Raw genomic sequence first — 26644 nt, forward strand, 5'->3', positions numbered from 1 at the left:
CACACATCTCAGGAAGGATTTTGTCCCACTCCTTTTTGCAGATCTTCTCCAAGTTATTAAGGTTGAGGCTGACGTTTGGCAACTCGAACCTTCAGCTCCCTCCACAGATGTTCTATGGGATTAAGGTCTGGAGATTGGCTAGGCCACTCCAGGACCTTACATTACATTAACGTCATTTAGCAGACGCTCTTATCCAGAGCGACTTACAGTAGTGAATGCATACATTTCATACAATTTCATAATTTTTTTTGCTGGCCCCCCGTGGGAATCGAACCCACAACCCTGGTGTTGCAAACACCACGCTCTACCAACTGAGCTACAGGGAAGGCTGTGCTTCTTAATGTGCTTCTTCTTGAGCCACTCCTTTGTTGCCTTGACCGTGTGTTTTGGGTCATTGTCATGCTGGAATACCCATCCACGACCCATTTTTCAATGCCCTGGCTGAGGGAAGGAGGTTCTCACCCAAGATTTCACGGTACATGGCCCCGTCCATCGTCCCTTTGATGCGGTGAAGTTGTCCTGTCCCCTTAGCAGAAAAACACCCCCAAAGCATAATGTTTCCACCTCCATGGTTGACGGTGGGGATGGTGGTGTTGGGGTCATAGGCAGCATTCCTCCTCCTCCAAACACGACGAGTTGAGTTGATGCCAAAGAGCTCCATTTTGGTCTCATATGACCACAACACTTTCACCCAGTTGTCCTCTGAATCATTCAGATGTTCATTGGCAAACTTCAGACGGGCATGTATATGTGCTTTCTTGAGCAGGCGCTGCAGGATTTCAGTCCTTCACGGCGTAGTGTGTTACCAATTGTTTTCTTGGTGACTATGGTCCCAGCTGCCTTGAGATCATTGACAAGATCCTCCCGTGTAGTTCTGGGCTGATTCCTCACCGTTTTCATGATCATTGCAACTCCACGAGGTGAGATCTTGCATGGAGCCCCAGGCCGAGGGAGATTGAGTTCTTTTGTGTTTCTTCCATTTGCGAATAATCGCACCAACTGTTGTCACCTTCTCACCAAGCTGCTTGGCGATGGTCTTGTAGCCCATTCCAGCCTTGTGTAGGTCTACAATCTTGTCCCTGACATCCTTGGAGAGCTCTTTGGTCTTGGCCATGGTGGAGAGTTTGGAATCTGATTGATTGATTGCTTCTGTGGACAGGTGTCTTTTATACAGGTAACAAGCTGATATTAGGAGCACTCCCTTTAAGAGTGTGCTCCTAATCTCAGTTCGTTACCTGTATAAAGGACACCTGGGAGCCAGAAATCTTTGATTGAGAGGGGGTCAAATACTTATTTCCCTCATTAAAATGCAAATCAATTTATAACATTTTTGACATGCGTTTTTCTGGATTTTTTGTTGTTGTTATTCTGTCTCTCACTGTTCAAATAAACCTACCATTAAAATTATAGACCGATCATTTCTTTGTCAGTGGGCAAACGTACAAAAATCAGCAGGGGGTCAAATACTTTTTTCCCCTCACTGTATATGTGTGGGGTTGTGTGAGGTTGCCATAACAAAGGGATTGAATACTTATTTACTAAAGACATTTCAGCTTTTCATTTTTAATTAATTTGTAAAAAAATAAATAAACATAATTCCACTTTGACTTTATGGGGTATTGTGTGTAGGCCAGTCAATTTATTTGTGTGAATTTAAATCAATTTTAAAAATCAGGATCTAACAACAACATTTGGAAAAAGTCAAGGGGTCTGAATACTTTCTGAAAGCACTGTATTTTTCAGAAGGTAGAATTCATGTAATAAATGTTAGTGAACCAGCAAAAAAAAAAAAAAAAAACTTGTGAACGCAATTCGTAACGTTTGAATCGATTTTCTGACCAATGTATGCTAAATTTGGATCGGTTCGGGGTCCACAGACCAAAGCACTTGTATCTGGGACCAATGCGTATCGGTGAATCGTTACATCCCTACTAACTACAGTCCGAAGCAGCATCTATGACTAACAGAGTACTGCAGTGACTCATGTGACAATAGTATGGGGACATCTCAAAAAGTATTTATTTATACATTCATAGACATGTCTATTACACAGGAAAATGGAACACTCGTACCTTGGAGGCCTGCCTCAGGACATCTACCACAACTTTAACAGGCAAACCCACAGTGATTTCTTTCATTGCCTCTATGCACCACCTGTAGGCCTGCAAAAGACAATATCAGTGATAAAATCTACATAAAAAAACAGAACATCAAAAAAATCTGACAGAACCAATTGATATATCTTTACCAGGCAACATACCTCATCATAGTGGCTCTTAGCAAAGAGCAGCGCACACAGCTCTCCATAGAGCGCAGCTTTGTTGGCCTGATGACCATGTTTGGCCAATTTGTCCATATACAACTGGGCCAACTTGACAGTCTCTTCACCAAGATGGTACTTGCAGTTGCCATTCCGGACATGAAGCAACCTAAGAGAAATAAGTGAGTCTGGTAAGCTTTTGTGGAAAAATACAGACTAAGAGTAACCAGCCATAGAACTAGAATTGGAGCCGAATATACTAACGCTCTGTGACCCACTGACCTGACACAGCACTCCACAGCACGGTACCAGTGAAGCACCTCGTCATGCAGTGTGCACAGCTGCAGACACGACAGAAACACCTTCTCTGCATCACCATACCAGCCTGCATCAGACAGAAAGCCACCTACAGGACAGGGTCAACATTAGTACAATCAGACACAAAATGGTAAAGAAAGTAGAGGTCGACTGATTAATTGGAATGGCCGATTAATTAGGGCCGATTTCAAATTTTCATAACAATCGGAAATCGGTATTTTTGGACACCGATTTATTTATTTATATATATATATATATATATATATATATATATATATATATATATATATACACACCTTTATTTAACTAGGCAAGTCAGTTAAGAACACATTCTTAATTTCAATGACGGCCTAGGAACGGTGGGTTAACTGCCTTGTTCAGGGGCAGAACGACAGATTTTTACCATGTCAGCTCGGGGATTCGTTTTTGCAACCTTCCGGTTACTAGTCCAATGCTCTAACCACCTGCCTTAGATTGCACTCCACGAGGAGCCTGTGTGGCAGGCTAACTACCTGTTACGCGAGGGCAGCAAGAAGCCAAGGTAAGTTGCTAGCTAGCATTAAACTTATCTTATAAAAAACAATCAATCTTAACATAATCACTAGTTAACTACACATGGTTGATGATATTACTAGTTTATCTAGCGTGTCCTGATTACATATAATCGATGCGGTACCTGTTAATTTCTCATTGAATCACAGCCTACTTCGAGAAACGGGTGATGATTTAACAAGCGCATTTGCGAACAAAAGCACTGTCGTTGCACCAATGTACCTAATGCCTTTCTTAAAATCAATAGACAAGTATATATTTTTAAACCTGCATATTTAGTTAATATTGCCTGCTATCATGAATTTCTTATAACTAGGGAAACTGTGTCACTTCTCTTGCGTTCCGTGCAAGCAGTCAGGGTATATGCAGCAGTTTGGGCCGCCTGGCTCATTGCGAACTGTGTGAAGTCCATTTATTTCTAACAAAGGCCGTAATTAATTATGACATAACATTGAAGGTTGTACAATGTAACAGCAATGCCATCCGTTAGATAAAATACGGAACGGTTCCGTATTTCACTGAAAGAATAAACGTTTTGTTTTCGAAATGATAGTTTCCGGATTCGACCATTTTAATGACCAAAGGCTCGTATTTCTGTGTGTTATTATGTTATAATTAAATCTATGATTTGATAGAGCAGTCTGACTGAGCGATGGTAGGCACCAGCAGGCTCGCAAGCATTCATTCAAACAGCACTTTCGTGCGTTTTCCAGCAGCTCTTCGCAATGCTTCAAGCATTGAGCTGTTTATGACTTCAAGCCTATCAACTCCCGAGATTAGGCTGGTGTAACCGATGTGAAATGGCTAGCGAGTTAGCGGGGTGCGCGCTAATAGCGTTTCAAACGTCACTCGCTCTGAGACTTGGAGAAGTTGTTCCCCTTGCTCTGCATGGTAACGCTGCTTCGAGGGTGGCTGTTGTCGATGTGTTCCTGGTTTGAGCCCAGGTAGGAGCGAGGAGAGGGACGGAAGCTATACTGTTACACTGGCAATACTAAAGTGCCTATAAGAACATCCAATAGTCAAAGGTATATGAAATACAAATCGTATAGAGAGAAATAGTCCTATAATTCCTATAACTACAACCTAAAACTTCTTACCTGGGAATATTGAAGACTCATAGTTAAAAGGAACCACCAGCTTTCATATGTTCTCATGTTCTGAGCAAGGAACTTAAATGTTAGCTTTTTTACATGGCACATATTGCACTTTTACTTTCTTTTCCAACACTTTGTTTTGGCATTATTTAAACCAAATTGAACATATTTCATTATTTATTTGAGGCTAAATTGATTTTATTGATGTATTATATTAAGTTAAAATAAGTGTTCATTCAGTATTGTTGTAATTGTCATTATTACAAATAAATAAATACAAATCGGCATCGGCTTTTTTTGGCCCTCCAATAATCGGCATCGGCGTTGAAAAATCATAATCGGTCGACCTCTAAAAGAAAGGGTAGGAAAGTTGTGTGGGTGCCTACCTAAAACAAAGCCAAACTGAATGGCCTTCTCCTTCACATGGGCATCAGACTCTGCAATGTAGGAGCAGCGGCGGCTGAAGGAGTTGGCCAGGACAGAAGCCACTTTCACCCCATGATCCATCAGGGCCTGGAAGCAATGGTGCAGGAGATGTCTGGAGGCACACACACACAAAGACTGGGCATGACGACATGATACAAACATACGAGATCCACAGCATAAAGGCTTATTTGTCAAAATGTGTGACAATGACATTCAAAGTTGGCTCGAGACTCATCAGATCCCTTTTGCTTCACATGAAGTCAGATTACTATATAACACACACACACACACACACACACACACACACACGCAAAGTACCTTTTGTCAGATGCCCTTAGAACTTTGGCAAACACCTCCAGCTCACAGAACTCCCCTCCCAACTGGCAGAGCCGACCCTGCTGGTACAGCTGGGGAAAAATTAAGACAAAGTTAGGATAGCAAAAAAGGGACAGGAGTGTCAGAAGCTAGGTTTCCATCCAACTGGTCAAAGATTTTCATGCAAATATTCTAAAATCTGCATAAAGAAAATGTGCGCATTTTCACAGCAGTGGCGTTTCCGAAATATGGAAACACATTTTTGTGTACACTTACATTTTCAACTCAACCGATAGTTTAGTCACAAAAAAAGTTGCGTTAAATAGCAAATGTCCCTACTCTGGTCTTGGCAAATACGCTCTAGCCAACAGCTCACAGATACAGTGCAGTTAGGCTGTGTGGGTAGGCTAGATTACATGACATTATTATGGATAAGAGCGAGAATATTTTTTATTTATTTGTCAAAACAGCAGTCAAGTATCGAGCATCATGTCACCAGAATAAGACATTCAATATTTATCGTAAAGGAGCATCAAGATCACAGTGCACTTTCATCACCCTGTGGAAAGTGGTTAGCTTAGCTGCCTGGCTAGCTAGCATGATAACAGTACAGTAACATTACAGTAGCTCTAACATTTGTTTTCATAGGTAAGAGAACTGTCAAAGTTAGTGAGAGCTAAAATATCATGCGATCTGCTAACGTTAACAAGGTTATTGCCCATTCCGGTAAATTATTTTCAGCTAGCTAAGTTTATACATGGCTAGTTAGCCAACAAACAGCTTACAGTATGGTCACATATCATTTGGTAACGTTACAGTAGCATTCACTTTCAATGGGGGGAGCTGTCAGTGTCACCTGACTTTCTTTTGACTAGCTAGCTATATTATGCCAGCTAAGTTAGATAATGCTTTGATATCCAGGGGACAAACCTCTAGTTATAAACAGCTTTAGCGAATGTAACTTCCACATCTATGTAATGGTTTATTAAAAAAAATGTTAAAATCAGTCAGTCCATGATATAGCCTAGCTTACAAATTTGCAATGATGAGCCTACTTGCTTGAATACGGACTTGTTTTCCAATAACACAGTATTATTTTAGGCTGACTGCATTAGCCTAGTTCACATTAGGTTTGCTATGTCTTGCTAATTGTTCTTGTGGTAGTGTGATACATTCATCCTGTTGGTTTCAGATGCCTAAAAAGACCCATAAGCCCTATAAGTGAATGTCCTGCTTGCGGACATTTGCCACCACAGGGGTTTGGCCTGCCAATGCAGGCAACAGGCCAGCTCCGAGGCAGAAGTGGTATGACCTCTTCCAGAAGGTATGTATTATGACAAGAGTTAAATGGCAAAACATGCATAGGCCTGTGACATTTGAACTGTGTGTTCATCTAGAAAACATACTGTTTTACACTCCATGACCAAAAGTATGTGGACACCTGCTCGTTGAACATCTCATTCCAAATTCATGGGCATTAATACGGAGTTGTCCCCTCTTTGCTGCTATAACAGCCTCCACTCTTCTGAGAAGGCTTTCCACTAGATGTTGGGGACTTGCTTCCATCAGCCACAAGAGCATTAGTGAGGTTGGCCGCTGATGTTGGGCGATTAGGCCTGGCTCACAGTTGGCATTCCAATTCATCCCAAAGGTGTTTGATGGGGTTGAGGACAGGGCTCTGCGCAGGCTAGTCAAGTTCCTCCACACCGATCGACAAACCATTTCTGTATGGACCTCGCTTTGTGCACAGGTGCATGCTGAAACCGGAAAGGGCCTTCCCCAAACTGTTGCCACAAAGTTGGAAGCACAGACTCATCTAGAATGTCATTGTATGCTGTAGCGTTAAGATTTCCCTTCACTGGAACTAAGGGGCTTAGCCCGAACCATGAAAAACAGCCCCAGACCATTATTCCTCCTTCAAACTTTACAGTTGGCACTACGCAATGGGGCAGGTAGCGTTCTACTGGCATCTGCCAAACCCAGATTGGTCTGTCAGAATGCCAGATGGTGCAGCGTGTCTCATCACTCCAGAAAATGCGTTTCGTCTGCTCCAGAGTTCAATGTCGGCGAGCTTTACACCACTCCAGCAGACACTTGGCATTGCGCATGGTGATCTTCGGCTTGTGTGCGGCTGCTTGGCCACTGAAACCAATTTCATGCAGCTCCCGACGAACAGTTCTTGTGCCGATGTTGCATCCAGAGACAGTTTGGAACTCGGTCATGAGTGCTGCAACCGAGGACAGGGGATTTTTACGTGCTACGCACTTCAGCGGTCCCATTCTGTGAGCTTGTGTGGCCTACCACTTCGCTGCTGAGCTGTTGATGCTGCTAGATGTTTCCACTTCACAATGACAGCACTTACAGTTGACCGGAGCAGCTCTAGCAAGGCAGAAATTTGATGAACTGACTTGTTGGAAAGGTGGCATCCTATGACGTTGACACATCTTCAGTAAGGCCATTCTACTGCCAATGTTTGTCTATGGAGATTGCATGGCTGGGTGTTTGATTTTATACACCTGTCAGTGATGGGTATGGCTGAAATAGCTAAATCCACTCATTTGAAGGGGTGTTGACATACTTTTGTATATACAGTACTAGAAATACCTGTCAGTGATGGGTATGGCTGAAATAGCTAAATCCACTCATTTGAAGGGGTGTTGACATACTTTTGTATATACAGTACTAGAAATACCGGTCATTAAATGTAAGCCTTTACTACTAATGAACAGCAAATTTATTATAATATTTGGCCATCAAATTGTCCTTGCATACTCTAACAAAGAGTACGCACAGTGTCAAAGCCCCAAGCTGTGATCTTATCAACCAATCACAACAGGTTAATGAAAGTTCCAGAGAGACCCAGAGTTCATCACCCCTTGACTCACGGTTTCCGTTGTTTGGGGGATGGGTTGTGGGGTGTGCTGCTTGAGAGTGCTGTGAGATGGTGTAGTCACCAGCAGCCCGGGGGGGAATTAATAAAGCTTACAGGCTAAAACATGTATTCACTTTCCTGATTAATTGAAATGAGGTACCATACTCTAGTAATGTCCCGCCTATATTTTAAACAGGTCTCTCCAGTGAACCTGCTGGGCCAACACCTACAGCACCCCCAGCGTCTGTATCAGCTGTTCAGACTCCTCCATTGAGGACCGCATTGAACTTGTTGTCAATGGTAAATATTACATTTTTTGTCATATTTTTTCCCAACTACTATGGCTCTGCTGCCATGACAGAACATCCTTTTGACAGGTGACTTGGTTTCCTTCTTTGATCATTGTGTCCATTAGGTTTCTCTCTCTCTTTTGCAGTTCAATAAGCAAAGGTTTGGGGGCTCGCATGTGTCTGCAGCAAGACCAAACATTAACTCTGCAAGGAAGGCTGCTGAGGTAAATAAAAAAATATGCAGGCTAACCTGTCAAACTCTTAGTTAGTATTGAAACTACCTGCCTTCCAGGACACCTACAGCACCCAATGTCACAGGAAAGCAAAACAGATCATTAAGGACAACAACCACCTGAGCCACTGCCTGTTCATCCTGCTATCATCCAGAAGGAGAGGTCAGTACAGGTGCATCAAAGCTGGGACCGAGAGACTGAAAAACAGCTTCTATCTCAAGGCCATCGGACTGTTAAATAGCCATCACTAGCACAGAGAGGCTGCTGCCTACATACACCGACTTGAAATCATTGGCCACTTTAATAATGTTTACATATTTTGTATTACTCATCTCATATGTATATACTGTACTCTATTCCACTGTATCTTAGTCTATGCTACTGACATTGCTCGTCCACATATTTATATATTCTTATTCCATTCCTTTATGTAGATTTGTGTGTATTGGGTATACATTGTGAATTTATTAGATATTACTTGTTAGATACTACTGCACTGTTGGAACTAGAAGTACAAGCATTTCGCTACACCCGCAATAACATCTGCTAAATACGTGCGTGTGACCAATAAAATTTGATTGGTTTTTATAACAGTACAACCTTCAATAACCTTGATATGTAACTAAAATATATATATTTTATTTAAACAGACACTAACGTCTGTAGCCTAGCCAAGTTGTCTACGGCCTCTGTGAGTGCCCCCACCCTTGGACCAGCCTTTGAGTGTCCCCGCCCATACACAACGTCTGCAAGTGCCCCAAACCGCTGTCTGCGAGTGGCCTTGTACGTACTACATCATGTACCGTGGTCCTTCAAGAACTAACACCTAGAACTAACATTCATCAAAACATGGAGAAAAACTATTGTCATGTTTTAAATCTCACATGACCGTATTGTCAGTATTCATATACATTTATTTCCTTTATAATTTCAGCATGATGTGCCTAAGAAGCCTGTTTGGGTAAAAATGATATACACTGAGTGTACAAACATTAAGAACACCTGCTCTTTCCATGACAGACTGACCAGGTGAAAGCTATGATCCCGTATTGATGTAACCTATTAAATCCAATTCAAATCAGTGTAGATGAAGGGAAGGAGACAGGTTAAGGAAGGATTTTTAAGCATTGAGACAGATTGTGTGTGTGTGCCACTCAGAGTGTGAATGGGCAGACAAAAGATTGAAGTACCTTTGAACAGGGTATGGTAGTAGGTGAGGCGCACCTGTTTGAGTTTGTCAAGAAGTAAAACGCTGCTGGGTTTTTTACGCTCAACAGTTTCCGGTATGTATCAAGAATGGTCCACCATTCTTGACATCCAGCCAATTTGAAAAGATCATGAGAAACACGGGCCAGCATCCCTGTGGAACACTTAACACCTTGTAGTCCATGCCCTGACTTTTGAGGCTGTTCTTAGGGCAAAAGGTGGTGCAACTCAATATTATGAAGGTGTTCTTAATGTTTTGTCCACTCAGTGTAGCTTAATCTTGAGCTGGGCGATAAAGACAAAATTGTCCCAATAACAAAATCACCCATATTAGCAAACTTATATAATTTCAAGCTTCACATTTCTATAATGTAGGCCAATTCACATAATGAACGATATCAGCCAAATGCCTGCGATAAGTGATCGGTATGTCGGTGATCATTTTCAGTGTATCGTGCCAGCTATAGCTTAACCTGTCAAGAGCTTGTTTGATTACATATTTGTTTTTAACAGTTTACGCTCAAATCATTTTCATAAATCTTATACTTTTTCCTCTTTCTCCCCAGCCCTGCTACAGCCTGTGTGAAGACCACCACTGCCTCTGCTGTCTCTCAGGGCACTGAGCTCTCTGCTAGAGCCTCTGTAAAAGGCGCCCTCATGCATTTTGAATAGATTGTGCATATATTATGACAAGATTGTGCCATTTATTTTTCCATTTTTAAGGTTGGTCGAGCACACTATTTTTCTTGAGGCAAGCCGAAGTTGGTAGCCGAGGCCAACTGTAGGGATTCTTCAGTAGTCTGTCATTCAACAAGAGACGACTCGTTTTCATGCACATTATTTCATTGAGAAATACTGCACCAAACATTTTAGTTAGATGTAAAATTGCACGACTAAGGTCTCCTTGTCCAAAAAGTCCAAATTAAATGACTATTTTGAGGAAGTGTATATTGGCTACAGCATCTCAAAATGGACAAACAGTACCACTTTTTCAAGCGAAGGTCTTTTAAGGGAGTACGCAAGCATACTTGGTCGGTTAGGCTAGCCGCCAGCCGAACTGAAGCATGCCGACGCCTTAAGTGCTCTCCTCTGCTATAGCCTCTAAGACATACCAAACTGTAATTTCTTAACAAATATCATGACATACAGTGGGGAGAACAAGTATTTGATAACCTGCAAAATCGGCAGTGTTTCCTACTTACAAAGCATGTAGAGGTCTGTAATTTTTATCATAGGTACACTTCAACTGTGAGAGACGGAATCCAATAAGTATTTGATCACCTACCAACCAGTAAGAATTCCAGCTCTCACAGACCTGTTAGTTTTTCTTGAACCTGTTTGGGATAGGGGGCAGTATTTTCACGGCCGGATAAAAAAAACATACCCGATTTAATCTGGTTACTACTCCTGCCCAGAAACTAGAATATGCACATAATTAGTAGATTTGGATAGAAAACACTCTAAAGTTTCTAAAACTGTTTGAATGATGTCTATGAGTATAACAAAACTCATATGGCAGGCCAAAACCTGAGAAGATTCTATACAGGAAGTGCCCTGTCTGACAAGTTGTTCTCCTTCTGTGGCATCTCTATCGAAAATACAGCATCTCTGCTGTAACGTGACATTTTCTAAGGCTTCCATTGGCTCTAGGAAGGCGCCAGAAAGCAGAATGACGTCTCTGCAGTCTCTGGGCGAAAAAAAGCAGGAGTTTTTGTGAGTGGTTAGGCAGGGAACAATGACAATGGAGTGCGCGTGCACGAGACGACTCCATGTTTTTCTTTCAGTATATGAATGAGTATAAAGTCGCCCGGTTGGAATATTATCGCTATTTTACGAGAAAAATAGCATAAAAATTGATTTTAAACAGCGTTTGACATGCTTCGAAGTACGGTAATTGAATATTTTGACATTTTTTGTCACGAAATGCGCCCACGCGTCACCCTTCGGATACTGACCTGAACGCACGAACAAAATGGAGCTATTTGGATATAACTATGGATTATTTTGAACCAAAACAACATTTGTTGTTGAAGTAGAAGTCCTGGGAGTGCATTCTGACGAAGAACAGCAAAGGTAATCCAATTTTTCTTATAGTAAATCTGAGTTTGGTGAGGGCCAAACTTGGTGGGTGTCAAATTAGCTAGCCGTGATGGCCGGGCCATCTACTCAGAATATTGCAAAATGTGCTTTCACCGAAAAGCTATTTTAAAATCTGACACCGCGATTGCATAAAGGAGTTCTGTATCTATAATTCTTAAAATAATTGTTATATTTTTTTGTCAACGTTTATCGTGAGTAATTTAGTAAATTCACCGGAAGTTTGCGGTGGGTATGCTAGTTCTGAACATCACATGCTAATGTAAAAAGCTAGTTTTTGATACAAATATGAACTTGATTGAACAAAACATGCATGTATTGTATAACATAATGTCCTAGGAGTGTCATCTGATGAAGATCATCAAAGGTTAGTGCTGCATTTAGCTGTGGTTTTGGTTTTTGTGACATATATGCTTGCTTTGAAAATGGCTGTGATTATTTTTGGGAGGGTACTCTCCTGACATAATCTAATGTTTTGCTTTCGCTGTAAAGCCTTTTTGAAATCGGACAATGTGGTTAGATAAAGGAGAGTCTTGTCTTTAAAATGGTGTAAAATAGTCATATGTTTGAGAAATTGAAGTTATAGCATATTTGAGGTATTTGTATTTCGCGCCACGCTATACCATTGTATATTGGTGAGGCGTTCCGCTAGCGGAACGTCTGTCCCTAACAGGCTAAGAAGCCCTCCTGTTCTCCACTCATTACCTGTATTAACTGCACCTGTTTTAACTCGTTACCTGTATAAAAGACACCTGTCCACACACTCAATCAAACAGACTCCAACCTCTCCACAATGGCCAAGACCAGAGAGCTGTGTAAGGACATCAGGGATAAAATTGTAGACCTGCACAAGGCTGGGATGGGCTACAGGACAATAGGCAAGCAGCTTGGTGAGAAGGCAACAACTGTTGATGCAATTATTAGAAAATGGAAGAAGTTCAAGATGACGGTCAATCACCCTCGGTCTGGGGCTCCATGCAAGATCTCACCTCGTGGGGCATCAATGATCATGAGGAAGGTGAGGGATCAGCCCAGAACTACACGGCAGGACCTGGTCAATGACCTGAAGAGAGCTGGGACCACAGTATAAAGAAAAAAACATTAGTAACACACTACGCCGTCATGGATTAAAATCCTGCAGCGCACGCAAGGTCCCCCTGCTCAAGCCAGCGCATGTCCAGGCCCGTCTGAAGTTTGCCAATGACCATCTGGATGATCCAGAGGAGGAATGGGAGAAGGTCATGTGGTCTGATGAGACAAAAATAGAGCTTTTGGTCTAAACTCCACTCACCGTGTTTGGAGGAAGAAGAAGGATGAGTACAACCCCAAGAACACCATTCCAACCGTGAAGCATGGAGGTGGAAACATCATTCTTTGGGGATGCTTTTCTGCAAAGGGGACAGGACGACTGCACCGTATTGAGGGGAGGATGGATGGGGCCATGTATCGCGAGATCTTGGCCAACAACCTCCTTCCCTAAGTAAGAGCATTGAAGATGGGTCATGGCTGGGTTTTCCAGCATGACAACGACCCGAAACACACAGCCAGGGCAACTAAGGAGTGGCTCCGTAAGAAGCATCTCAAGGTCCTGGCGTGGCCAAGCCAGTCTCCAGACCTGAACCCAATAAAAAATCTTTGGAGGGAGCTGAAAGTCCGTATTGCCCAGCGACAGCCCCGAAACCTGAAGGATCTAGAGAAGGTCTGTATGGAGGAGCGGGCCAAAATCCCTGCTGCAGTGTGTGCAAACCTGGTCAAGAACTACAGGAAACGTATGATCTCTGTAATTGCAAACAAAGGTTTCTGTACCAAATATTAAGTTCTGCTTTTCTGATGTATCAAATACTTATGTCATGCAATAAAATGCAAATTAATTACTTAAACCATACAAGGTGATTTTCTGGATTTTTGTTTTAGATTCCGTCTCTCACAGTTGAAGTGTACCTATCATAAAAATTAGACCTCTACATGCTTTGTAAGTAAGAAACACTGCCGATTTTGCAGGTTATGAAATACTTGTTCTCCTCACTGTACATTAAAACATGGCAGAAACAAAACTGTGCATCAGTGTATTGATATGATGAAGATATTGTGAGTAATATTACATTTGTCTTGTCTTGCTTTTTTCATTTTCAGGAGAGCTGATTGGTGTGGACTGCCTGCTCAGGCAAACTGGGATTGGACATGGACCCTCCCCGACTTGGAGACTGATTTTGAGAACTATGCACAGTTGGTAGTCTTCTGGATGACACCACCACCACCACCACTGATGATTTCTCTGCTCCCTGCCCCACCCAGGCTGCTCCCACTACAGTCCAACCTGCTTCCTCCGGCGCCAAGCCTGCTGCCACCAGTACCTGGCCTGCTTCACCCACAGCCCAGTCTGGTGCCAACCAACTCCACCAAAAAACCTGATTGTTTGAGAAGTGGCAACACATCAATAGTTTCCATATTAGACTCTGCTGTACTCTAGTCCTTTTTATATATTTTTTTACATTTTTTACATCTTATTTCTACAACCAGGGGCTTTCTACAACCAGGGGCTTGATTCAATCAGATCAAGAATTAACCCAATGTTGCTCATGTGTCACAAACTACTCCCTTCTTTATTATCATTACCGCATTAGAAGTTCAAAACAGCGGTAGAAAGTGTAGGCTATTGCATAATTTATGTTAATTTGGATGGGGGGATTTAAAGCCCATCAGTCTAGTCAGGAGTAGGGCCTATAGCCTACAATAGAACTTCACGTATTTCAGTGTTTCTAACGCGGCTGCATGGGATTTGTTGCATTCAATGGCAGTGTAGGTGATTAAGGTAACAAGGTTCTGCTTGTGAATGTGACAGCTCTAATACAGTTTCACCTCCGATACCGCCAAAACAACCACTATGCGGGTGTTGACGCTAATCTGATTAAATCGAGCCCTAGATCTTTTAGATTGAGTTTTTTCCCCCCTCTGTTTGCATGGATGTTGTCTTTTGTTTGGATCCGGTTGTGTCATTCACTCAGAATCAGGCAGTGCCATACCCACTCATTACCTTGGGTCCCTAGGGCCTGTGTGTGTGTGTGACATCTCACATTTGTCAGTAATAAACATGTTTCTATATTTCAACCAATTATTTTAATTACTTTTGATTGTAGGTCAATCGTTATTCACTTCAAATAACTAAAATACATGGCTCTGAGTAAATGTTCATAGATGTAATGTATTTATAAATACATCAGGTAATATGCAGTCCACAAGAAACTGCAACAGATAACTGATCATTTAAGATACTAATTGCATAAACAAGGTTGCGGGAGTACAGTACATAATAAACCAACCTCATTTGAACACTTATACATAACGATTGTACTACCATAGTCCTTCCATTAACTCTTATATTGGCCAATGTGACAAAGAAATTAACACTTTTGGTGGTTGTTTAGAAATGTTATTTCTGGCCGAGGCAGGATTCGAACTGGAGACCTGGTCCACTCCTCCCCTTCCTTAAACAGAGGGAAAAAACTACATTTTCATTGTTTTTCAGCTTACCATAATAAATAAATGAATAATAAAACACTTACATTATGACGAAGCCTCAATTTTAAAAACGTTTTTTCCTCCTCCCCCTTATTAAGATACCACCGTTCCCCAACTTTGGTGTTTGCAACGCCAGGATAGTGGGTTCGATTCCTGGGACCACCCACATGTAAAAATGTATACACGCATGACTGCAAGTCGCTCTGGATAAAAGCGTCTGCTAAATGGAGTATATTGTTGTTAACCTTTTAAGCAGGATAGCTTGCAAGCAAGTTAATCAGCTGATTTGCTTTGCAAAGAGTTTACAACGTTAGGTGTAACGTTAACTGGCTAGCTAAAACGAATAACCTCGGGGACATCACATTGTATAACGTTAGTTAGCAAACTAGACTAAAAACGTACCTTGTAATACACATCAAATTGAATATTTTCAGGGAGGGAACGAATATCTCTTCGCGATCGACTGTAATTGTCCACCACTGCTGATATAGCAGTGTTGTACAGTGTCTCTGGGATCCATTCGAGCTCCAAGGCCGCCATGTTGTTTTCCTTTTCTCCAGACAGTAACACCCCCTCTGCTCGATCGACGGTCGGTAGCTAGCTAACCACCTTGCCAAGTTTGAACTCCTTTTCTTGTACCTTCTCATGTAACAAAACAGTTTTGAATGTCTCATCTGGTTAAGCACCAGCATTAACCATCGGCCATGTTCCTAGGATACGCACTGAACCAGTGCAGTCCGCCCGAAGGTCTATCTCTGCCCCCACCCTGTTTTTCACACTCGGGGTCTGATTCGCCGGAGTCAAATGTACTTCGCTTCGTTCCTGAGGGAGTTTGATTAATTGAACCCGCACCGGGCTAAACAGACAGGGAGTATGGCCCGTGACACCCGTTCATACCTGAAGTGAACGGGAGGAGCGAACTTCTACGCCGCTCGGTCGTTTTCAAAGGCAGCATGATTTCATTTTTATTTTTTTATTTAACCTTTATTTAACTAGGCAAGTCAGTTAAGAACAAATTCTTATTTACAATGACGCCCAATGGCAGCCTACCAAAAGGCCTCCTGCAGGGACTAGGGCTGGGATTAAAAATAAAATATAAATAAAATATAAATATAGGACAAAACACACATCACAACAAGAGAGATAACACAACACTACATAAAGAGAGACCTAAGACAACAAAATAGCAAGGCAGTAACACATGACAACACAGCATGGTAGCAACACAAAAAATGTTACAAACATTACAGACAACAGCACAAAGGGCAAGAAGGTAGAGACGACAATAAATCACGCAAAGCAGCCACAACTGTCAGTAAGAGTGTCCATGATTGAGTCTTTGAATGAAGACATTGAGATAAAACTGTCCAGTTTGAGTGTTTGTTGCAGCTCGTTCCAGTCGCTAGCTGCAGTGACCCAGAGATGTGTGTGCTTTGGGGACCGTTAACAGAATGTGACCGGCAGAACAGGTGTTGTATGTGGAGGATGACGGCTGCAGTATATATCTCAGATAAGGGGGATTGAGGCCTAAGAGGGTTTTATAAATAAGCATCAACCAGTGGGTCTTGTGACGGGTATACAGTGATGACCAGTTTACAGAGGATTATAGAGTGCAGTGATGTGTCCTATAAGGAGCATTGGTGGCAAATCTGATGGCCGAATGGTAAAGAACATCTAGCCGCTCGAGAGCACCCTTACCCGCCGATCTATAAATGAATCAGGGTTAGTTTGGCAGCTGGAGTAAAAAGAGGAGCGATTAAGATATAGGAAACCAAGTCTAGATTTATCTTCAGCCGGAAGCTTTGATATGTGCTGAGAGAAGGACAGTGTACCATCTAGCCATACTCCCAAGTACTTGTATGAGGTGACTACCTCAAGCTCTAAACCCTCAAAGGTAGTAATCACACCTATGGGGAGAGGGGCATTCTTCTTACCAAACCACATTACCTTTGTTTTGGGATTGTTCAGAACAAGGTTAAGGGTAGAGAAAGCTTGTTGGACACTAAGCAAGCTTTGTTGTAGAGCATTTAACACAAAATTTGGGGAGGGGCCAGCTTAGTATAAGACTGTATCATCTGCATATAAATGGATGAGTGAGCTTCCTACTGCCTGAGCTATGTTGTTGATGTAAATTGAGAAGAATGTGGGGCCTAGGATCGAGTTTTGGGGTACTCCCTTGGTGAAAGGCAGTGGCTGAGACAGCAGATGTTCTGACTTTATTCACTGCGCTCTTTGAGAGAGGTAGTTAGCAAACCAGGTCAGGGCATGGGAAAAAGAGAGAGAATCATCTGGGATAGTCGCATTAGAAGGGGTGGGAAATGAAGAAATGTTGGAATCCTGTCATCATGATGGTGATTAAAGAGCTCAGCCATGTGCTTCTTGTCAGTAACAACCACATCATCAACATTAAGGGACATGGGCAGCTGTGAGGAGGGTTTATTCTCCAGGTCTTTAACCATTTTCCAGAACTTCTTGGGGTTAGACCCACAGAGAGAGAACTACTCCTTAAAGTAACTAACTGATGCATCGTTCAGAAATATACATCTCGTTTCCAAAAAATATATTCTCTAATTTTCAAACTAGTTTTCATTGGGAAGGCAGATATATATATGTTTTACAAAAGTGAAAACAGAATCCTACTCGTTACTCATTATGCGTGCTTAACCTACATCACTTTTGTTTTGAGCCGACATCGCCGTCGGCCAAAATCGGGCACCTGGCTCGCGCCAGGGAGGCAGCAAGTTTCCAAACCGGATGCAGTCAACGTTAACCCGGTTCGCCCTAGGCATTAATCGAATCCCCTCACTGCTGCGCAGTTGATGATCCCGTCACAGGATTCTGTCGATAGACCGGGGTAGACCGTACTCTTGCTAATGATGCATTCAAGTGCTAGTCGGAACTAGAAAACTATGAAATGTCCAACTTGCTAACTGGTTGTAGTTATACACGTGCCGCGTTCAACCAGTTAGCAATTCGGACACTTCAGAGTTTCCGACGAGTGCGTGAAGGCGGCATAAAACCAGCATCGCTGTGTTGTCACGTGGGTCGCGTGTCAGTCAGGCTGCTAGGTAGACTGTACTGGAACGTCAGCTGTATGGCTATCTTGCCAAAGAGATTGCAAACTCCGATCTGGTGTTGCGAGAAGATGGAAGTGGAATGTGTGTGGTGTTTTCTTAATGCATCCAAAATACTTGCTCAGTTAATCAGTCACCAATCAATCACATACTCGCTGCATAATTTAAAAAAATGCATCAGCAGTTTTCTCGCTGTCCTATGGACGTCATTCCTTTTTTTTTTATTTTATAAAATATGTGTGTCTCTGGAACATAAACGTAACAGATCTACAGCACACAAAATACATTTTTATATTGTTGTCCCTTGACAAGCAGGCATTGTGGAAATTGATCAGAGACCACTAAGAGGCTGAATAATAGCAACTTTGAAAGCACCACAAGCTCTTGTGGCCAGACAAATGTGCATAATATGTCCCCAAGTCCACAAACCTTGTAAAAGCGAAATAGGATGTGGAGAAATTGCGAACCAACCGGCGCGCCGCCAAGCTCAAACCAAGTGCACCCACTGCAAAATTGTTGCCAGGCAGTAAAAGCGGCTGGATTGATAGGTGTAGAAATTTGACGTCGATAGGTTCATTGGACCTTTGTGAAGCTAGCCACAATAATGATTAACTACAATAGTGGAATTTGCAGTTTGCCTTCAAAATAAAAGTTCCCAATTGAAACATGCAGAAGGATACATATGTGGAATAATGCCATATTTGGACTAGATAATTCTAAACATGGTTGGAATGTTGTTACATAACTTAACAATAAATACAATAATTAACTAATTTGACAATAATTTGTTATGAATGTTCAATTACGCATAACAGACTAACTATGGATTTGCCACAGTCAAAGTCCTGCAATAAGACCTACCACGGTAATATTTGTGTAAACTCTTCAGAATTTTAATCTGTGGGTGGCACTGAGTAGTATGATACACCAGTTCATGGGTGCACACTCTATAGGTAAGGTTGTACAGTGTAATATGAATGTTCAATACGTATAATACAGGTATACTGATTGTTGGTTAAGATGACGTCTCATGGAGACATAACATGCGCAGTTTGAGCTACTCTCTGAATCTCACTTAATTAAATAATTCCTTTGATGATACAGTGATCAATATATGGTTATAACATCTACAGAAGAGACAGGAATGCCAATGGAGGATGTATCGCTGTTTATATTCAGAGTCATATTCCTGTAAAGCTTAGAGAGGATCTCATGTCAAATGCGGTCGAAGTAATATGAATACAGGTTCACCTACCTCAGCTAAAGCCTATTATTGTGGGAAGTTGCTAAAGACCACCAAGGGCTAACAGTCAGTATCTGGATAATATGTGTGAAATGCTTGATAATGTATGTGATATCAACAGAGAGGTATATTTCTCAGTGCCGTAAATATTGACTGGCTTCCATCAAGCTGTCCACTCAAGAAAAAGCTTCAAACTGTAACCAGTGCCTGCAACCTGGTTCAGGTTATCAGTCAACCTATACAAATATTTATAAACAGAACAACAACTAAACCATCCACTTGTATTGACCACATCTTTATTAACGCTGCAGAAATCCGCTCTAAAGCAGTATCCACACCCATCGGATGTAGTGAACATAATATAATAGCCATGTCTAGGAAACCCAAGTTCCTAAGACTGGACCTAAAATAGTGTATAAGCAGTCATACAATAGGTTTTGCAATGATTCCTATGTTAAAGATGTGAAAAATATTTGTTGGTCTGATGTGTGTAATGAGGAACATCCTGACGCTGCACTTAAAGCATTTATGAAATTGCTTCTTCCGGTTACTGACAGCCATAAAGAAACTGACTGTTAAAACTGTATGGCTGAGAGAGATGAGGCTAGGGAATGGAAAATAAATCTGGCAACACAGCAGATTGGCAAACACACAGTAAATTGACAAATCAAGTAACTAAACAAAAATAAGAAAAAACTATACTATGGAACAAAGATTCATGATATAAAGAATGACAAAATGCTCTGGAGTCCCTAAAATTACATTTTAGGCAGAAAAGCTAACTCAGCTCCATCCTTCATTGAGGCTGATGGCTCATTCATAACAAAACCCTTTGATATTGCAAACTACTTTAATAACTAATTTGTTGACAAGATTAGCACATTTGGACACTACATACAAAAAACAAATGCCGAGCCTTCATAACCACGCATAATGGACCAAATAATGAAAGACAAGCACTGCAGCTTTGAATTCTTCAAAGTGTAGAAGAGTTGAAAGAATTATTGCTATCTGTAAATAAGGACAAACCACCTCGATGGTAAATTACTGAGGTTGGTAGCGGAGTACATTGCGACTCCTATTTGGCACATCTTAAATCTAAGCCTAGAAGACGGAGTGTGCCCACAGGTCTGGAGGGAGGCAAAGGTCAGTCCTCGGCCAAAAAATAGCGAAGGTTATAGCAATGGTTCAAACAGCAGACCAATCAGCCTAAAACCGGTTCTTAGCAAAGCTTTGGAAAACATTATGTTTGACTAAATACAATGTTATTTTACAGATAACAAATTAACAGACTTTCAGCATGCTTGTAGTGAAGGTCACTCAACATGCTCAGTGGTGACACAAATGTCTGAAAGAAATTGATAAGAAGATTGTGGAAGCTGTTTTGTTAGACTTCAGCGCTGCCTTTGATATCATTGATCATAACATATTGCTGAAAACTTAGGTGTTATGGATTAACATCCTCTGCCTTTTAATGGATGGACCGTTATCTATCCAATATAACGCAGACAGTTTTCTTTAATGGAAGCCACTCTAATGCAAATTTTAGTGTGGCGTACTGCAAGGCAGCTGGCTTGGACCATTATTGTTTTCTGTGATACTAATGAACTTCCACTGAAATAGAGACTTGATGAGAGTGACCATACTACCTGTGTCCAACAAGGCGGCCGCGTCCTGACTGCCTATTTTGATGGGGTTCTGTGGGGCTGCAGTGGCTTCGTGGGCCCAGCAGGTTGTGATGTACTCGCACCTTCTGGTGATCTTCTCTGAGGGACTGGCCGTTGGCAGGGACTCGTCATTTCCCAGGCAGCTCCAGGCCAGGTGTCCCTCCTGGCCACAGGTGTAATACCTACTCTGGTCCACGCTAACTAGCGGCCGCCGCCTCGGGGATGATCTGGCTTCAGTAATAGGAGGCCATCTTGAAGCAGGGTTCAAATAGGCGTCTCCCTTTCTACCACACGTTAGTTCGGCCTTGAATTCAGGCCTACTGGGCTCTGGCCTATTGATTCGCAACATCTGTACCGTAACCTGGTGATTTTCTAATAAAGGGCGTCCACTGACGGGGGGTTGCTCTGGGCAGCATGGCACTTTTTCGGCGGTGGGGAGGCCCCGGATATATTTGTCCATTACCAGTCAATCTATTGCTGATGGCCCATCCCCGTGGTAAGCCAACTTCTAGTTAGTCTAACCAGCTCGGCTATTTGAGGTCTTACCGGGCGTGGCCATCATAGGCCCAGGAGTGGAACCATTGGGCCCGGGTTGGTAAGTTGTGCCTATAATGGGCCAAGATGGCAGTTTTCAGAGCAGCATAGTTGTCAATGTCCGCTAGTGCCAAGTCGCTACAGGCCCTCTGGGATTCTCCAGTCAGAAAGGGGGCCACTTTGCCAGCCCAGTCCTCCTTGGGCCACTCTCTCTGCTGTGAGCTCAAATACTTCTGGATAAGCTTCAATGTCATCTTAAGCAGTTAGCATGGTGAGGGCCTTGCCTGGTTCTGTCATACGGTCCGGCCGGATCATGGCTTGGCTAAGCTGTGTGACGACCTCCTGAAAGGCAAATAGGCTTTGAGCTGCCGGAATTTAGGCTTGAACCAGCTGACCACGATGACCACCGGCTTCTTATTTTATTGTGAGTTCAGAGCATGGGATGGTTGTGCCAGCATTCTCCACCAACTATGGCAGCCCAGGGGAGTCAGAGGTGAAATTCACAATAAAATAAGACAGAGGGAGACCGTTATGTGTTGCTTAAACCAAAGTTGTTCTGTAATAAAGGTGGGGGGGGGGGAGAAATACAACTGAAAGCCCTCTCTGGTAACAGGTGGGTCACTCTGTGTCCGGCGTGGCGGCTCCTCGGACCTCCTGTGTTAATGAACAAAAAAGAGAGAGCGATGAGTCCGGATTTTCAATCCTTTCTCTCAACTTGCGCCAGGTGGCGTGCTGCCCGGGAATGGGTCCTCTTCCTTTGGGGCAAAGAAAAGAAAGAAAGAGACAGGTGAGTCAATCATTGCCTATTATCTTCTTTGGTGTGGGATCAAATTTCTCATCATACTCACCCCAGCTCTTCTGCGGTCTAGGCTCTGCCTGTCTGCCCGAATGACTGCACCTCTACTTACACCCATTTGGGGTAACAAGGGACAAGTGTGACCTAGTCCAGGTGCCAATTGGTTGCAGCCCCTGGACTGGGTAATATTGGTGTTGAGTCACCAGTCCCAGTTGGTGCCTGTAGAGCAGTCCATTGTGCTAACCCACCTTGAACTCTCTAGCCCTCTGGAGCTGACCAAGGTCCTGCTCCTACCTTTGTAGCTCCCTGCTGGCCCTGGGTTGACAGAAATATATATATATATATATATTTTGTTACGTTACAGACTTACTCTAAAATGGATTAAATCATTTTTTGCCCTCATCAATCTACACACAATACCTCATGATGACAAAGCAAAAACAGGTTTTTAGAAATGTTTGCAAATTTATTACAAATAAAAAACAGAAATACCTTATTTACATAAGACCCTTTGCTATGAGACTTGAAATTGATCTCAGGTGCATCCTGTTTCCATTGACAATCCTTGAGATTCTACAACTTTCATTGACAATCTTACAACTTGATTGGAGTCCACCTGTGGTAAATTCAATTGATTGGACATGATTTGGAAAGGCACACACCTGTCTATATAAGGTCCCACAGTTGACAGTGCATGTCAGAGCAAAAACTAAGCCATGAGGTCGAAGGAGACGTCCGTAGAGCTCCGAGACAGGATTGTGTTGAGGCACAGATCTAGGGAATGGTACCAAAAAATGTCTGCAGCATTGAAGGTCCCCAAGAACACAGTGGCCTCCATCATTCTTAAAATTTTAAAATGTTGTTAATTTTACACCTTTTTCTCCCCAATTTCATGGTATCCAATTTGTAGTTACAGTCTTGTCGCCGCAACTCCTGTATGGACTTGGGAGAGGCGAAAGTCGAGATCTGTGCGTCTTCCGAAACACAACCCAACCAAGCCACACTGCTTCTTGACACAATGCCCGCTTAACCCGGAAGCCAGCCACACCAATGTGTCAGAGGAAACACTGTACACCGTGTCAGCGTGCACGTTCCCAGCTCGCACAGGAGTCGCTAGAGCGCGAATGGACAAGGACCTCCCTGCCGGTCAAGCCCTCCCCTAACCCGGACGATGCTGGGCCAATTCTGTGCCGCCCAGTGGGACTACCGGTCGCGGCCGGCTGCGACAGAGCCTGGACTTGAATCTCTAGTGGCACAGCTCACACTGCGATGCAGTGCCTTAGACCACTGTGCCACTCGGGAGGCTGGCCTCCATCATTCTTAAATGGAAGAAGTTTGGAACAACTAAGAGTCTTCCTAGAGCTAGCCATCAGGCCAAACTGAGCAATCGGGGGAGAAGGGCCTTTGTCAGAGAGGTCACGCTGACAGAGCTCCATAGTTCCTCTGTGGAGATGAGAGACCCTTCCAGAAGGACAACCATCTCTGCAGCACTCCAACAATCAGGCCTTTATGATACAGTGGCCAGACGGAAGCCACTCCTCAGTAAAAGGCACATGAAAGCCAGCTTGGAGTTTGCCAAAAGGAACCTAAAGGACTCTCAGACCATGAGAAACAAGATTCTCTGGTCTGATGTAACCAAGATAGAACTCTTTGGCCTGAATGCCAAGTGTCATGTCTGGAGAAAACCTGGCAACATCCATACGGTGAAACATGGTGGTGGCAGCATCATGCTGTGGGGATGTTTTTCAGCGGCAGGGACTGGGAGACTAGTCAGGATCGAGGGGAAGATGAACAGAGCAAAGTACAGAGAGATTCTTGATGAAAACCTGCTCCAGAGTGCTCAGAACCTACGACTGGGGCGAAGGCTTCACCCTCCAACAGCACAACAACCCTAAGCACACAGCCAAGGAAACGCAGGAGTGGATTCGGGACAAGTCTCTGAATATCCCTGAGTGGCCCAGCCAGAGCCCCAGACTTGAACCCGATCTAAAATCTCTGGAACCTGAAAGTAGTTGTGCAGCAACGCTCCCCATCCTGCCTGACAGAGCTTGAGAAGATCTGCACAGAAGAATGGGAGAAACTCCCCAAATACAGGTGTGCCAAGCTTGTAGTATCATACCCAAGAAGACTCGACCCTGTAATCACTGCCAAAGGTGCTTCAACAAAGTACTGAGTAAAGGGTCTGAATACTTATGTAAATGTGATATTTCTGGTTAATTTGATAAATTGAAAAAAATATCTAAAAACCTGATTTTGCTTTGTCATTATGGGGTATTGTGTGTAGATTGATGAAGAAAAACCCCAATTTAATCAATTTTAGAATAAGGCTGTAACTTAACAAAATGTGTAAAAAGTCAAGGGGTCTGAATACTTTCTGAATGTACTGTTTTATTTAAAACAAAAATATACTCTGGACTCTGACATTGCTCGTCCTAATATTTATATATTTCTTAATTCATTCTTTTAATTTTAGATTTGTATTTTGTGTATTGTTAGATATTACTGCATTGTTGGAGCTAGGAACACAAGCATTTAGCTACACCCGCAATAATATCTGCTAAATATGTGTATGCGACCAATCAATTGTTTATTTTATTTGATGTAAATGTAGTGCTATGTATATGGTGTATTTTATTTTTGTTTCCTGTTTGGACCCCAGGAAGAGTAGTCGCTGCCTCGGCAGTAGCTAATTGTGGATCCTAATAAATGCTACACTGAACAAAAATATAAACGCAACAAGTGTTGGTCCCATGTTTCATGAGCTGAAATAAAAAATCACAAAAAAAATTCGTACGCACAAAAAGCTTATTTGTTTAAAATGTTGTGCACACATTTGTATACTTCCCTGTTAGTGAGCATTTCTCCTTAGCCAAGATAATCAATTCACCTGACAGGTGTGGCATATCAAGAAGCTGATTAAACAGCATGATCATTACACAGGTGCACCTTGTGCTGGGGACAATAAAAGGCCCCTTTAAAATGTGCAGTTTTGTCACACAACACAATGCAACAGATGACTCAAGTTTTGAGGGAGCATGCAATTGGCATGCTGACTGCAGAAATGTCCACCAGAGCTGTTTTTTTAATTTCTTTATTTTTTATTTGACCTTTATTTAACTAGGCAAGTCAGTTAGGAACAAATTCTTATTTACAATGACGGCCTACCCCGGCCAAACCCAGACGACTCTGGGCCAATTGTGCACCGCCCTATGGGACTCCCAATCACGGCCGGATGTGATACAGCCCGGATTAGAACAAGAGACTTTAGTGACGCCTCTTGCACTGAGATGCAGTGCCTTAGATCGCTGCACCCTTGCCCAGTCATGTGAAATCCATAGATTAGGGCCTAATTTATTTATTTCAATTGACTGATTTACTTATATGAACTGTATCTCAGTAAAACCTTTGAAATTGTTAATGTTGCGTTTATATTTGTGTTCAATATAAATACGAAATACTCCAGGAAATGACATTGCAGGCTGAGACATTGAGTCATTTAAATTGAAGGCCGCCTGGGGTACTGCAGGCTACCATTAGCAACCAAATTATCCATATAACTTATTCTATGTGCGATTTTACAATAATTGGTTCAAGGACATACATCTGGTGTATTAGAAGCAATTATTGGTACCATGATTGTCTTCCCATTCACTATAATACTGTTTTCTGCTAACAACGCGGTCGGCCTTGAACTTCCGTGGCTTCAATATTTATTATAGGCTGACTGGTTAGCTAATGCGGCTCACTTCACAGTGGTTTCAAATTCCTGCAATAAAAGCTATGAAGCTAATATTTGTTTAAACTCTTTGGAATTGTAATATGTGTGTGTACTGAGTAGACTGATACCCCATTTCATGGGTGCACACTATAGATAAGGCTATACAATGTAATATGAATGTTCAAAACTCATAATAGACCAACTGTGGAGGGGATTCTCTGCAGTCAAAGTTCTGCAATAAGAGCTATGATGCTAATATTTGTGTAAACTCTTTAGAATTGGACTCTGCGGGTTTCACTGAGTAAGCTGATAACCCACTTCATGGGTGCACACTCCATAGGGAAGGCTGTACAATGCATATATGTATACCCCCAAAGCAATTATGCAGTCTAATAAATCCACAGTGAGATTTGAACTTTACTGTTTATTG

The 26644-nt window shown here is 42.4% G+C and overlaps 1 protein-coding gene across 1 annotated transcript; it reads right to left on the bottom strand.

The window, feature by feature from the left end:
* Positions 1-14762: 14762 nt before the first annotated feature.
* apbp2 (Amyloid protein-binding protein 2) lies at positions 14763-15906 on the bottom strand. Its single transcript, NM_001140701.1, is given in 2 exon segments — positions 14763-15148; positions 15585-15906. Coding segments are annotated over 2 exon segments (222 nt in total). The 5' UTR covers positions 15723-15906; the 3' UTR covers positions 14763-15064.
* Positions 15907-26644: the final 10738 nt, after the last annotated feature.

Source organism: Salmo salar, chromosome 04 (genome assembly GCF_965601325.2).
Source record: "Salmo salar chromosome 04, fSalSal1, whole genome shotgun sequence".
NCBI lineage: Eukaryota > Metazoa > Chordata > Actinopteri > Salmoniformes > Salmonidae > Salmo > Salmo salar.